Here is a 16007-nt window from a genome sequence, read left to right as displayed (position 1 = left end):
ATGACAACCCAAGTATTCCTAACCAAGTATTTTCAGCTTTCATAAAGACCAGATACAGGTTATCTGCAGATTTTATTTTCTTTCTAATAAAAAAAGGAAATAGGAAATTCCTAAGTTACTTTTCCAATATATCTTATACATTCCAATGTGCTCTCTTTCAGGGTATACTACTTATTTTGCTCCCCAGAATAATTACCAAATATACATAACAGTCACCTGATTTTTCTTTTTTAATATGTACACAGCGTACCCCCCATTTCCTTTTGAAAAACACTTGAGGATAAAAAGCTAACCAACAAACAAATACATTTCACAAAATATTAAAACAAATTAATATAAAAACATCAGAAAATAACTAAGCAGATGTGTTCATGAAGTACCTTTTTTAAAATAAATTAGTTTTCTTATCTGGGACAAATATAAAGCAAAATGATCCCTAGTTTTACATATACTTCAGGGCAATAACAAACACAATGACATTTTATGTAACTTTGAAACATAGCACTACTGTCCTATAATATGCTCTCATCTCCATCAAAATCTGAAGTTTATTTCACAACCAATAAACATCTAAGATTACTAAAAATCTGCTTCACAGATAGTAGCCTACACAAATCCAAAACATTAACCAAAGGATGTCTCAAAGGGCAATTTTTTAAAAAACAACTGTGTTTAACATACATGATGGAGAGTCTTCAAATCGAGTGCAAACATTGGTTGCTTTGGAGCTTTCTGTTAGTAGTTCTTCATCCTCCTCCTGCTCTGTTCTACGGTGTCGGTAACTGTTAAGATGAAAACAAAATTACCTGATTTGAGTTTTGGTTTTAATTATCAGCTACTATTTCAACATCATAGTCAAGTGGCTGACCAAGATTCCACAAAATTAAATTTCTAATAGGCATCAACCAGTGGACAGTAGAAAATATGAGTAAATTTAAATCTCCAACATTTCAGATAATTATTTAAAATATACATTAGTTATTAAAATACAGCAGTACTATAGATTAACCAGAACCCAATAAACTCAAATGTGATAGTCAAATTTCAAGAACTATGTAGTCAGAAAATCTCAATATTTGAATTTTAAAGTGTACCTTTTTAAAAATCTTTCTGCCAAAGGAAAAAAAAGTTCCAGAAACCACATGTTTAAAACTGCAACTTTGAGCAAAAGGGGCACCATGAGGACTCAGAAATTTAAGCAGTGACCAGGGATTAATCAAAAATATTTTTAAATACACATCTAAATTCTACATCCTAAGAGAATCAGACATACCCCCTTAAAAACTGATTTTCTCAAGTTTTAATACTGCCAATTAATCTCTAAAGGGCTCGGTTCAATAAAACTATTAATACTTACTCCCCAGTTCTGACACTTTCAACAAATATTTTCATCTTATTTAGAAAAAGGCAGGTTATGCCCCTACTGAGACCCCTGAATCTAATTTGTAACTTCATTTCTACCAAAACTACATGCTTGGTAAAAGGATAACTGGCCTTCCAAGATAGAAGCATTCCTCAGAAATTCAAGGGCCTTCTTGTTTGTTATATATGCTTCTAATCATAATCAGTACATCCTAGTCTGTTATTCCTTGTACTTCTCTGCATTCTGAGCCTATGAAATTGAGTACAAAGATCTACTTCCATCCCCAATTTATTCTCCATAAACTGGGAGATAATTTTAACATTTTTATAAAATATCCTTTATAGTTACTCTCAAAATGCTTATTACAGTTGTAAAACTTAAAAGCTGAGTTGTCATTTATTGTTAAAAACTGAATATAATTGTGAATGCCTTAAAAAAAAAACAAACAATGTATTCCTGGCCAGGCACAGTGGCTCATGCCTGTAATCCCAACACTTCAGGAGGCCGAGGTGGGTGGATCACTTGAGGTCAGAAGTTCGAGACTAGCCTGGCCAACATGGTGAAACCCCATCTCTACTAAAAATACAAAAATGAGCTGGGCTTGGTGGCGTGAGCCTGTTATCCCAGCTGAGGTACAAGAATCGCTTCAACCCCAGAGGCACAAGTTGCAGTGAACCGAGATCACACCACTGCACTCCAGCCTGGGTCACAGAGTAAGACTCTGTCTCAATATAAACAAACAACAAAAAGATTTTTAAAAATGTATTCCTGATACTCAAAGACAATACTATCACCCTCATTACTTTAGGTAAATTAGCTTCCCATTTAAAATGGTTTGAAGAGTAAAGAAATCTGTTAACTAGGACTCTTTTTCCCCAATAACACTATTTAATACATCAAGCTGAACAATGTATTATGTATTTCCAATAGAATCTTTATCTTATAAAAAAGATAAATTAGGATAATAATAAAATAGAAAAGAATAACAGAAGTGTTTCTTTTCGAGACATCATATTGACTATCCCATAACAATATTCATTAGTTTCCAGTTTCACACCATGACACTAATGATATTTAAATATCTGCAAACTTCTGAAGTCTGAAATATTTTAAGAAGTATTAAAATAGTGTTTTGGTCACAATGGATGAGAAATAAGATATACTGAATGAGTGGAATACCCCAAATAAAAGGTATTATGCTTACAACGATAACCCCTTCAAGATGAAGCTCGTACTTTCCTTTCAACAAACTGTGTAGTGAATTTAACCTTGTTGATATTTTAGACAATCTTTTGTATTTTAATTACTGATCACAGTTTTCACTTTGGGAATTTTACACAAAGCCATTTCAGGGAGCCAAGACTGCCCTAAATCTACTATTACTAATTAAACATCTTATTTATCCAACCAGGACAAAAATTCTAGAGAATTTCCAAATTCAACATCTAAGAATTACTTTCAACAACCACCAAAGGATGGCATACAACCTGACACTTCAATTTATATAAAAACAACTAAGTATGTAACAAAAAGTTTAAACAAGCTGCTGTGATGTAAGTCATCACAATATCCCATACACCACACTTTAGATAAAATATCGTCAACATCTGTATGTGATGGAGGAGCCTAGAGCACACCCAAGTCAGATTCAAATTCAAGTCTGGATCATTTTTCAATGTGATATTAAACAAGCCACTTAACCTCTGCATTTGGTTCCTCTCTGAGGAATGACATGACATCTAAATTCCATACTCAATATGATTGTTACAATTCATAAACTATGTAATGCTACAAAAAATAAGACGTTATACAGTTTTACTGTTCTTTTTTTTGGTAGAGATGGGATCTCCCTACGTTGCCCAGGCTGCTCTCACACTCCCGAACTCAAGCAATCCTCCCACCTTGGCGTCTCAAAATGCTGGGATTACAGGCAAGAGCCACTGTGCTCTAACCAATATGCATATTTTTATATACTTATGCACTTATGGCTAAATCATGCCAAGCCAAGCAGGGCCAAATAAATAATGGCACTAAAATAATTTTTTAAGTTATTTATCATAGTGATTTTATGCTTCTACTGAAGACAATCAAAAATAAGTTTGGTTGAACTATGAAGTTGGAACTATTACTCACTCGCCAACTGATAGTAAGTTCTGCTTCTCATCTTTTTTTATTCGTGGGCGTCCTGGTTTCATCTTCAAAGGTGAAGTTGGAGTCTTCTGAGCAGCAGGCTGAATGAAATGTGCAAACAGTTCTGTCTGCTTTAATAAATACTCGAATCTATTTGCCCGGTCAGTTTGCTGAAAAAAAATTTAAGATACATTTTATCAGAGTATCAATTAAAACTTCAGAAATCAAAAAGTTTCAGCATGCCTCCATACAATGAACTCAGCAAAAAAAAAAAAAAAAAAAAAAAAGGAACTACAGATACATGCAACAACATGGATGAGTTTCAAAAGCACTATGCAAAGTGAAAGAAGCCAAACACAAAAGACTACATGCTGTATGATTCCACTTAAATGAAATGCTAACTAGTGATAGAAAGCAGATCAGAAGTGGCAAGAAGGTGGGAGCAAGAACTGATTACAAAGGAACAGGAGCAAACTTTTTGGGGATGATGGAACTACTCTGCATCATGATTGTGACAGTATTTAAATAAATATTTGCTAAAACTCATTGAATTGCAAACTTAAAATTATTTTATGTCAATTATACTTCAATATAGTTGATTGGAACAATTTTTAAAATATTAAGAGGCATTGTGCAACACTGTGAATTTATTCACAAGCTGGAAAAAATGTGACAAATTTTAAAACGATATTGGGCTTGATACTATTCCTTCCTTTTGTATCTGCCATCTGCCCCTTTGAATGTTCCCTATTTTTATAAAACCAAGAGAATGGAAGACATTTACTTGGGTAAAAAAAAAAAAAAACCCTTAAGAGTCTTGAAGACAAATTTTCATAAAAATAATGAAATTGAGAGCCATCAGGCAGCCTTTATACAGAAACAATAATAGTTTGATGAAACAAAGGAGAAGCAAGACAAGAAAAGCTCAATAAACAGGGAAACCAACTACTCAACATCTCCGTCTATAAATGTCTAAAATGTCAGTTTGGGAATGAATTACAAAAAGACATTTGCCTAAAAACACAAGAAGTATCCAAATGCCATAATGTTGTAACAACTATGTATTTTTAAAAGGAACACAATCATTTTTTAAGGTCACACCAATGTAAAAACTGAAACCCAACTTGCTATTAGGAAGGCACATGGTTATAGTGTTTCATTGGGTCACAAATGGCAGTCACAGCAGCAAATGAATCTGCACAATAACAAGACTGTGAACATGCTAGAACCCCTGTAATGTCCTACAGATGACAAGCCTCCGCTATTTATGTTTCCCAAGATTACGGACTGTTTTTACAGTACTGAACAAGATACATATGTGAATCCAAATTTTACGTAATTACATTTCTTAATTTATAGATAATGAAAGATAAGCCAAGAGCATGCATCTAGAAGATGTTTGGACTGAAAAAATAATTATTGTGATTATGTCTGGAATCAAGACAAACTGTTTGAGAGAATTAAAAGGTTAAAACTGAAATGTCTTGAGGGAGAAAAACTAACAGAACCTAAAAAGCAGAAACAAGAGAGTATGATTAGCAACCTGGAAGAAATCAATTACAAAATCAAATGAAAATTAAAGTGAATAGCTTTGGATTAGCTTCTTTCTCTGAGAGAGGAAGAAATGAGGTAGGACAGCAGAGGCTATACATATGTTTGAAAAGAGAAAGAAAATAAAGACAGGCCTGCAATTCTTTGTGGAGGAAGACTGAAAATGAGGGCATGGGAGAAATGGAGAAGGAAGACTGATCAGAGTGGGCACATTTTAGAATGGCTAAATGAGATTGACAGGCAATAAATACTCAAAGTCCAAGAAAATAAAAACCATAAACTTATTCTGACACTGATCAGCACTAGTATTTAGTTTTCTGAAGTAGTACTCAGCATTCTGGGTTCAAGAATGAAGAGTGGATAGTGAACTTATCTATGGTTAGGAACTAGCAGATGACAAGGGAGTTTGCTTAGGAAAAAACTGTTCAGGTGAAGATCATGATGTCAAAAAACGAAATGATGCTGGGAGACTGAAAAACCTGGAAGAAATGAGAAAAGTTCCAATAAAGGCCACTAAGAAAACGAAAAGCATTGTAGAAAACCACTGAAAAACCTCCATTTCACAGTCAAATTTGTGTCCCAAATAATACTTTGCAAAAATGTTAAGAAACTCGGAAGGGGGCCGGGCGCGGCGGCTCAAGCCTGTAATCCCAGCACTTTGGGAGGCCGAGACGGGCGGATCACGAGGTCAGAAGATCGAGAACATCCTGGCTAACACGGTGAAACCCCATCTCTACTAAAAAAAATACAAAAAACTAGCCGGGCGAGGTGGAGGGCGCCTGTAGTTCCAGCTACTCGGGAGGCTGAGGCAGGAGAATGGCGTAAACCCGGGAGGCGGAGCTTGCAGTGAGCTGAGATCTGGCCACTGCACTCCAGCCTGGGCGATAGAGCGAGACTCCGTCTCAAAAAAAAAAAAAAAAAAAAAAAAAAACTCGGAAGGGGCCAGATCATAAGAAAGGGGGCAAATAAAGAAGCACAAAATAATCTATGCAATAATAGAAAAATAATGAACGAGGGTGATATGGAAAAGAGAATAAACTTGTAAGTAAACTTATTATTAAAAAGTATGCAGTAATGTCATGGACATCTTGAGTACACCCGAAGAGGAGCTTTCATTCACTGAGGTAACGCTAAGGTATGTTAAGTAAAAATTATGAATACAGTTTTGGATATTCTCAAGTAAGAGGTATGAATAGGATTTTAAAGTAAATGAAAATATTGATTACAGGCTTCTGGGCTAGAGGTTAAGTATCTGAAAATATTCAGTTTAAAGATACCAGGTAAAAACCAGTAAGAATCAAACTGTCTAGGAAGAAACATTCAAATTTTAATAAGGAAAGACAAAGGAATAAAAAAGCAAAGAGGATATTATCAAGGGAAAAAACGTCTTTCAAGGCAAGTCAAGATTTTTGAGGAATGGTCAACAATATCAAGCACAAATCAAGAAACTAAAACTAAGCCTCAGAATTGGCAATTAGATTCACTGGCATAGTGTCAGAATCTAAACTATAAAAAGTTAAAGCAGTATTAAAATATGTAGACTGTATTCAAAATCGTATTCACTTTAAAAAACAGAGGCAAATCTATTTTTTCTCTAAGTTTGATAGCAAAAAAGGTGACAGTTACATATATACATATGTAAACTACGTAACAAATCAAACCTAAAGATAAATCATTTATAATTTACATAGTATTATATGCCCATAGAATATACATCATAATTTTAAGATTTTGAAGTTATTTAAGAGATTCAAAAATATTTACTGATTTGGAAGAGAAAGTCAAAGGACAAGAAAAAAGTATGTTTTAAAAAATACGTAAGATCTGCTATGTGCCAGATATTGTTCTGGGTACTGAAGACAGAAAGATTAAGACACTGTTCTTACCCTACAGGAGCACACTGTGTAGTGGTATTCTTATTTAATACATTGTTATTTTAACTTTTTTAAGATTTCAATACAATTAAATGAGTTTAATTCATATAAAGCATTCAGAACAGGGCCAGATACGGCATACATTCACTGTTACCCACTACTACTATTATTAAAACTGAATTTAAATTTAAAGTTCTGTGTAGGTACTGTTTAAGTCAAGTCATAGTTTTGAGAAGTTTCTTAGACGATACGGAATGTGAACTGGGACTTGAATGATTCCAGTACAATGTCATGTTCTTTTTGTAAAGATCGCATCTATAATGTAAAAATGCTGTGAGCAAGGAGCGTATTTCTTTTTTTGGTAACTAGCAGAGTATAATGCTAGCCAGGTGCAGAATAAACATACATTGAGTAACTATTCTGGTCACCTCACTTTCAAGGTTAAATTTTCAAAGGTGTTGTTAACATAACCAGATAATAACATCATATTATGTTAATTCATACAATACTTCCATTTGGTTTACATAGACACATAAGATATGGAAGTTATAGTATTCCACATTACACATACTTCAAATGGATATCCGTGCCCTAATTATAAAATTGAACAGATGTTGCTATGGTTTGACTGTTTTCCCCTCCAAATCTCCCACGTTGTAATTTAATCTCCAGTGCAACAGTGTTGGGAGGTAGGGCCTAATAAGAGGTGATTAGGAAAAGATTACTGTCATTATCTCAGGAGAAGGTTATCACCAATGGGCTTGTTATAAAAGAAAGCTCAGTCCTGTCTTGCTCTCTTCTCTTGGCCTTCCTCCATACAATGACACTGCAAGAAGGCCCTCAGCAAATGCTGGCCTTGACCTTGGACTTCCCAACTTCCAGAACTCTAAGAAATAAATTTTCTTTCTTTATAAATTACCCAGTCTGTGGTACTGTTGTAACACAAAATGGACTAAGATAGACGTTTAGTACATTTAATCACCTAATAAAAAGTTTTCTTTACAGACTCTATTCATAAGCCTAGAACATACCATTTTTTCTTCATAGGTAGGATCTGGTTCTTGGATTTCTTTTTGCTTTCCAGGTGATGCATCATCAAATACTTCCTGGTAGAAAGAAAACATTAAATAGAATTGGTCTTCAAAAATAGTAAACATACCATTATAGACCAATTTCTGCCCAAACCACATCTCTAATAATATATTCTCACCTCAAACTTCCTAGAAACTTAAATGGTTGTCATCTAAACTAACAGAAAAACTGATAAAATGATATTAGATACTATGGGGATAACAACCTATTTAACCTATATAAACTGTATGATTGTTGCCAAGATTAGAACACAAGATTATCTTCATCATCCTAAAAGAAAACTACATTTAATACAAGCCAATCTGTTTCTCTTTTCTGTAATAACCATGAAACCAAATTAAACAGTATAAAATATGGGGGAAAGTTCCCTTTTTGTCACAAAACTACAGTATCTACTGTGCTACTACACAAATGTATACAAAGAAATCAGGATTAGTTACCCTGATTTCCATCTGGAATATTACAAAAACTTTTTCTCCCGGCCTACACTGAATAACTACAGTCTGAGTCCTAAACTAGTAATAAATGTTACTCTTGCAAATGTATTTATCCTGACATTCATATGTGACAAGCAACAAAATCAACAACTTCTACACTGCAAAGTTCTATTCATCCACTAAAAAAAATTGGCAGAAGTATAATCTTCACTAATGATGCACAAATCTACGCTTAGCAATACATACTATAATAAAACTATCTGTGACCAAGAGGTTGTGGGGAGGAGACCTGGTATGGTACTGGAATAAAAGGTAAAATGACCTTAAGTGAAGTCTAACTTCATTGTTAAGACCCTTGGCACTTGTGTGACCCTATGCTCTTCATAAATCTCTGGTCTCCATATATAAGTGACAAAGCCACCTACCCAGTCGTTTACAAAATTCCAAAATGTCATGAAATGCAACCTACAAAAATAAAATGTGCTTTCCAACGGTAGTCATTATTTCTTCCACAGTTTAAAAAAAAAAACCAAAAAACCTGACTTCCAGGTTTGACATCATCATTATTGGCATATCAATCTAGTCAATAAAGATGAGGATGAACACAGAAGAGTTCCACATTGCCAAAAGGATAACTAAAAAACAAGTTGCTCCATTGACCTGTTAGTATCATGCAAAAAGAAAAAAAGTAACTGAATACATAGGGAGGCTATTTCTGGGAAAATCAGCTTTGCCACACACACACACACACACACACACACACACACACGCACACAAAATTCATGAATGCTGAGTTTATTCTGTGATTTTAGAAAAACACCTTAGATCATACTTCCAAACAAGAAAAAGTCATTTATAAAATATTCATTTTCCAAGTGCAAAACAGATTAAGTTGTGACATATATTAGGCATGTGTGCTCAAACTTAGTTTTGATCATGAATTGCAGTGATTCTGAACAGGAAACTGACGGTGCATTTTAAGACAAAAAAAATCACACTGTCAACAACAACAACAACAACAACAAAATGAGTCAGTGATAAGATGGATAAAAAATAAAATTCCTAATATTTCTATACTAGGAAGGTAAAAATAACTATGTTATTCAATAAATTGAACTGCCAAATACGTTTTTTTGGTAAGAACACGGCAGAGTAAGATGGGTGGGAAAAGACTCACTTTTAAAGGCAGACCTGAGTTTTATCACAGGTTCTACCTAGCAGAACTCAAATTCCCCATCTGGCAAATGAAAATATCACTAATTTAATACGGTAGTGACATCATCTATACTCATATTTAAACTTAAAATCAATTTTCATTTAAAATAACAACTTCAAGTCAAAAAAGTTGACTTGCTTTTGGCTTAAAATTACTGTGTTCAGATATTAACAAGACCTCTGGTGAAAATTTATTTTTCCAAAGTTTGGATGGCAGACCCCCCTTTGAGAGGCTGAGGATAACTATGAACAGATTTTTGTCCAGAACTGCACATTTACACACAATTGCTTTGTGTCAAACCCCTTAAGCCTTGGAACCGGAATTCAAGTTAAAGAGCCCTGGTAACCCAAAAGAACCATTTCCTTAAGGGGAAAACAGGCAACACTGAATATATTTTAATTTGAAAGAAATCTTATCCTAATCACTCAAAACTACAGGAACCATCAGGAGTTCCTATGTCACTAAACCTACCCTCACACTAAAAGTGCTTTAAAAGATTACTAACATTAATGTTACCTAACCCCAGCTACCCAAATAAAACTACTGTGCCAAATGCCTCAATGGTAAACTACGCTCCCATTTCCCCACTGTACAACGATTGTGCGTCAAGACTCATCTTCGGAGCAGTATTACCTTCATTCTAAGGATAGGAAAATCCCAGAAATCTTTGGGCTCCGACTTACAAAATATTTCAAAACAGGTCGAAGGCCAAGAATAACAATTGGAAGGAGCAATTACTTTTTCCCCAGATATTGCAAAGCCTGGAGGCATATCCAATTTACCCGCCTGGCAGCTTCCCCATCTTTCCAGCCCCCTCAGTACCGTCAGCATCCTCTGGACAACCCAAACCCAGAAGTCTCGGGAGCCGAGTGGTACTAATTTTTTTTTTTTTTTTTTAAGGCGAGAGGCCAAAAAGAGAAAAAGTGCCGGACTGAGAGCCAATCAACTGCGCCTGGTTCTCTAATTCATTCCTACACTTACTCATCCCCCCTAAATTCGATGGGGGATCCGAGACAGCTGCTGCTGCCTTGGTTGCTTCCCTTCCAGTGGAACAGTGCCTGGGAGGGGCTTCCTCTCCCTTCACAGAAGCAGCTGCGCCCCGCTTATCCCCACTGCGCACTCGGCCATCCAGCTCTCGCCATTGTTTCTGCCCAGAACAGATACCGCCCCCGCAAGGACCGGGAAGAAGAAAAAGAGGCCCAAGTCCTCGGACGCGCTGCTTTTAAATGCCTCCTTCACCCTGCCCGTGCATCCCGCTCCTAAGGGGTCATCTCCTCGCCCTTCCCCGAAGTTTGGTGGAAACTAAAAACCACATTCAGAGGTAGGAGAGGGAATTATGGGAGTCTAGTGCGAAAAAAAGATGGGTCCCCCTGGGCCACGGTAACCAAGAACATCTGTTCATTGAGAGCATTCAAAGATTTGTCAAGATTCACGAAAGAGACAAATAATTTCAACGTGAGGAGCCGGAAATCCATTTTGCTTGGCTCCAATAGGTTAAGAACAAGGGAGCAAGGGTGAGAGCATCATTTCGTATCCACAGGGTGTGAAGCTGAGTCTGGTGCAGAGAGAGAAGCCCGGCTCTGCGTCCGATCGCCACGATCCGGCGAGGGAGCCAGCTCCTCCTCCCCGCTGCGCCCGCTCCCCACGCCGCAAGCTGCCCTCACCTCCATCTCGGCGTCTGCGGGACCCGCGCTGGCCGCAGACGCAACCGCCTGCGCAGCGACGCCCTCGGGGCCGCCTTTGTTGCTGCTGTTGCTCCCGCCGCTGGCGGTCGAGGCTGCGGGCTTGGAAGGCGCGCTCTCGGGAGGCGGGGGTGGCGGAGGCTCGGCCGCGGACGACATGATGTTCCGTCTGCGTCACCCGCTGCTGCCAGAGGCCGAGTCCGGCGGGGATGGACGGGGAGGCCTAGGCCCGGGTGGCTACGTCGCAATAAACTGGTGGAGGAGCGAGACTCCCACCCGAGCGCTCCCCCGCGCCGCGCCTCCGCGACGGGCCTGAGCCGGGCCCAGGAGCTGCACACTCCCAGACGTTCTGCTCTTCCGCGGGGCTCTAGGTTCCACCGGCGCTTACCTCACGGCGGGAATCACGTCGACGAGGATGGGCGGGGCCAGACGGGTCACTGAGGTCAAGGAAGGCGGGCTGATTTAGAGAAGGGCGGAGGGTTGGGGGAAGGGAAAAGGAAAACGAAACAGAGACTGAGGCTGGGAAAACGCTTCGCCGCCTCCTCCTCCTCTTCCTCTGGCAGATATCGTCTATCTCGCCAGCATCCAGGACGACTACCTACGCCACCGACTTTCAACCCTCGCGAGATTCCTTATTGGTTCACTGACTGGGTACTGAGTGCGCATGCTCATACTGTCCTCCTTACCCTTGGCCCCTCCTCCTCACCCTTGGCCCCTCCTCCTCCAGACCTCTAGCGGGCTCGGGAGAGAAGAGTAGGCGGGACCTCGAGGGAGCGCTCGGAGGCGTAGGTTTGTGCGTCTGCTGTCTGGCAGGACGCGAGCTCAGTGTTTTAGGCTTTCGTAACGGCTCACGGTTCTCGTTGTGTCTTCCGGGCCTGGCTGGGATCGGCGGCACTACTGGAAAACTTACCTGAGTTTTGCGCTGCCCATTCAAACTTGGAAGTCTTGTGTCTGACCCCAAAACTTCTGCCGTATCCGCTTAGAGGCGTGACGCCACAGCCTTGACGACGTTATGGTTACCCCAAGTGACGTCTCACTGTTTTGTTAAAAAAAAAAAAAAAAAAAAAAAAGTCCGTTAGTTTTTTCTTTTTTGGTTTTTGTTTTGTTTTTTTTGCCTTCTCATGTTAGCTGCGTCAGTTATTTCTAAATATCCTCTTTAAGCACAGAGTTAAATGCTATTTCTTCTGAATTTATATGCTAAAGGTAAGCAAATAACATGCACACTACCATGTAAGTGAGAAACACAAATAGTATGTGGGGAAGATAGGTGGTATGATGTAATCTTTTCCTCAAGCATCAAACATTAAAATTAAAACGCACTTTCTCAAGTGTTCAGCACTAATTTTGTATACTGCCTTAGGCAGCCTTCAATGTAGTTTAAGGGCCTTGTGCATTCATCTCCTGCAAAATTTAAATACATTGTAGTCTATTTGATAACAAATCTGCATACTACAGTAGATTATCTGCCCAGCACAGGGTCTTATTTATCTTTTTTTATTCGTCATATCCAGTATTCTATAAATGTTTGTTGAATAAAGGAGGCACATTTTTCAAGAGTTGAGGTTTGAGCTAACTGGTTATGTTGAATTCCAAACAAAAGGGATCTCCTTTGAATATATAGCCTGCAAATTTTTTAACTAATGGAATAATTTTTTAATTGACATCTGGAAAAATGTCCCCACTCCACTAGAAATGCTAGTTCTTAGACTGTAAGGAAATGTCTAAGGATATGTGCAAAGATAAATACCTACAATGATGTTCATCATACTCTTCATATGTAACTGCAAAAAGCTAACAGCAGTAGGCTGAATCCAGTATTAAAAGTTACGTCTTTAAAACTATCGTACACCCAGAAAATGAACTATTAACCTTTAACAACCGTTAATGTAGAATAATGGTTGTTTTGTTTTGTTTTGTTTTGTTTTGAGGCAGAATTTCTCTGTCGCCCAGGCTGGAGTGCAGTGGTGTGATCTCGGCTCACTGCAATCTCCAACTCCCGGGTTCAAAGGATTCCCATGACTTAGCCTCCGTAGTAGCTGGAATTACAGGTGTGCACCACCATGCCCGGCTAATTTTTGTATTTTCAGTAGAGACAGGGTTTTGCTGTGTTGGCCAGGCTAGTCTCAAACTCCTGGTCTCAAGTAATCTGCTCCCCTAGACCTCCCAAAGTGCTGGGATTACAGGCGTGAGCCACCACACCCAGCCCCGAAGAATGTTAATTTATAAAGTGTTAACTGAAAAAAAATTTTTAACAGTTCAAAAATGTAGGTAAAAGTTGGAAGCATATTTACAAAAGTATTCAAAGTGATTGTTGCTGGTATTTCCTAATTATTTTTTGCCTGACTGCATGTTTTTCATTTGTATAAAATGAATTTGCCCTTTTTTTTTTTTTTTTTTTTTATGACAGCAGCTTGCTTTGTCTCGTAGGCTGCTGTGCAGTGTCACAATCATGAGTCACTGCAGCCTCAGCCTCTGGGGTCCAGCAATTCTCCCACCTCAGCCTCTCAAGTATCTGGGACTGCAGGTGCATGCCACCACGCCCAGCTCATTTTTGTATTTGTTGTGTGTAGACAGGGATTGCCATGTTGCCTATACTAGTCCTGAACAACAGTTAGGGCTCAAGCCATCTACCTGCCTCAGTCTCTCAAAGTGATGGGATTACAGATGACAGCCACTGTGACAGACTGCTGAATTTGCCTATTATTAAGAAAACTTTTTTTAAAAAATTTCAGCTTTGCTAAGGTATAATTGACAAAAATTTTATATAAGGCATACACTGTGATGTTTTGATATGTAAACACGTTGTGAAATGATTACCACAATCAAGCTAATAAGCATATCCATCATCTCTTATATTTACTGCCTGCCAGCATGGTGAGAATATTTAAAATGTACTCTCAACAAATTTCAACTATGCAAACAGTATTATTAGCAATAGTTACCATGCTGTACATTACATCTCCAGAAATTATTCATCCTGTATAACCAAAACTTTGTATCCTTTGACCAACATCTCCCCATTTTTAGAAAACTTATTTTTAATTTTAAAAAATGTTCTTTCACTGAAAAAAAAAATTATGTGGAAGGGTAAGAAAGTAGCATCTAGGGTGGAACCTGACACGTAATAAATGCTTGATGAATAATTTTTTGTATTTACATTAAATAGACTAAAACATTAGTACTCAAAATATTTCTTCACTTTTTATAGTCTTAGGTAGAAATCTTGGGTCTTGGTCTGGAAACCCTAAAGTTATACGTAGGTATATAAATGGAAGGATCTTAAGTCTGATAACTATTTAAAGAAAGCAATAAATAGCAAGGAAAACAATACACATAAATAAATAAAAATTGCATCAAAAATGGTGATTGTCTTTTAACATGTGCATTTATATGTGAGTTTCTCATATGATCATATGAAAGCTGTGTCATATTTGGGGGGAAATTATAGAGAAAAGATAGAAACTAGAAAGAGGACACAGAATGTTCGGACTCAGTTATCTAGCATGAGTGATAGAGAAAAAGATTTTTGGCAGAGTTTAGAACCAGAAAGGAAAAGCAGAGAAGAGCTACAGAAAAGACAGGAAGCCTAGAAACAGCTACAGGGACATTAGCTGTGTTCCTCAGGCAGATAGCAGTACTAATGTGGTGGCCAAATCACAAAATCCTGCTAAAAGGCTAAATCTAGCAGCTAGTTGTTGAAGTGATCACAAAATACGGAATTCATGTGTTGGTAAAAGAGTGGGTTGGGGAGCAGGCAAGCCTAGATTCCAGTGCAGGCTCTAAAACTTAGTAGCTGTGTGAATGCAGACAAGTTATCTAACCTCTTTGAAATCAGTTTTCTCATCTTTTTATTATTATATTATCCTAGCTTTATTTTGAGATAATATTCTTACTATGATGTCATAAAATTAAATGAGACAGTACAAGGTGCATGATACAGTGCCTGACATATAGTGAGCTCTGCGTTCAAGTGTCAGATAGTCTTATCCTTGAGAATCATAAGCCTAAGGTTCAGAGTCTAATTGAAAGGAGGAACCAAAGAAGAAGGAGGGTAAGGGGTTTGGTACCAAGAAAACACCAGAAAGGATTAGAGCTTTAGCCATGTTCCCAGCAACAGAATGCTACAGTGTAAAAAATGTTAGTATTCTATCTCCAATATGTATATACACAGTTTACACCTAAAATTTCCTCTGTTAGATTTAATGTGCTAGAACAGCATGTACAGTACAGAAAGACAATGGAACAAAGAGATGTTGCCAGAGGACAAAAATGTGCCAAAGAGCCAGGGCTCTCTCAGCATTGTGTCCTTGAATGGTAACAGAAAGGAGTTAATGTTTTCTCAAGGACAAAGAAGAAATGCAGCACCTCTCTTTGTTGCAACTTCTTTTGTCAAAGCCTAAGAAAATAAAGTCTGATTACTGCAAGACAATAAAACCATATTCAGTTTGTATCTAAGAATGGGTATTTCCAACACTGGATACCAATGTTTACACCTTGTATGTATCTTTTTTAGAGTTCTCCCACATAGGTCATTTGTCAGTGTACAGAGATTTCAGTTAAAGAGAAACAACAGCTGTACTGTTAAATAGGTAAGGATATATTCCCTTAATTCCCCTCATATTTAGTCACCAACTAAATAGTGGGAGACTTTATAGCTGCTTG

The 16007-nt window shown here is 37.8% G+C and overlaps 1 protein-coding gene across 1 annotated transcript in view; it reads right to left on the bottom strand.

Moving 5' to 3' along the window:
* The window catches only part of SMARCA5 (SWI/SNF related, matrix associated, actin dependent regulator of chromatin, subfamily a, member 5), a 40541-nt gene extending 28569 nt beyond the window's left edge, over nucleotides 1-11972 (bottom strand). Inside the window, 4 exon segments of the mRNA NM_001266324.1 lie at nucleotides 682-782; nucleotides 3497-3663; nucleotides 7950-8024; nucleotides 11328-11972. Coding sequence (NP_001253253.1) covers nucleotides 682-782; nucleotides 3497-3663; nucleotides 7950-8024; nucleotides 11328-11504 — 520 coding nt within the window. The 5' untranslated portion in view covers nucleotides 11505-11972.
* Nucleotides 11973-16007: the final 4035 nt, after the last annotated feature.

This window comes from Macaca mulatta, chromosome 5, assembly GCF_049350105.2.
Source record: "Macaca mulatta isolate MMU2019108-1 chromosome 5, T2T-MMU8v2.0, whole genome shotgun sequence".
Classification (NCBI taxonomy): domain Eukaryota; kingdom Metazoa; phylum Chordata; class Mammalia; order Primates; family Cercopithecidae; genus Macaca; species Macaca mulatta.
The sequence above is the reverse complement of the archived record's forward strand: the minus strand, read 5'-3'. Positions and strand labels throughout refer to the sequence as shown.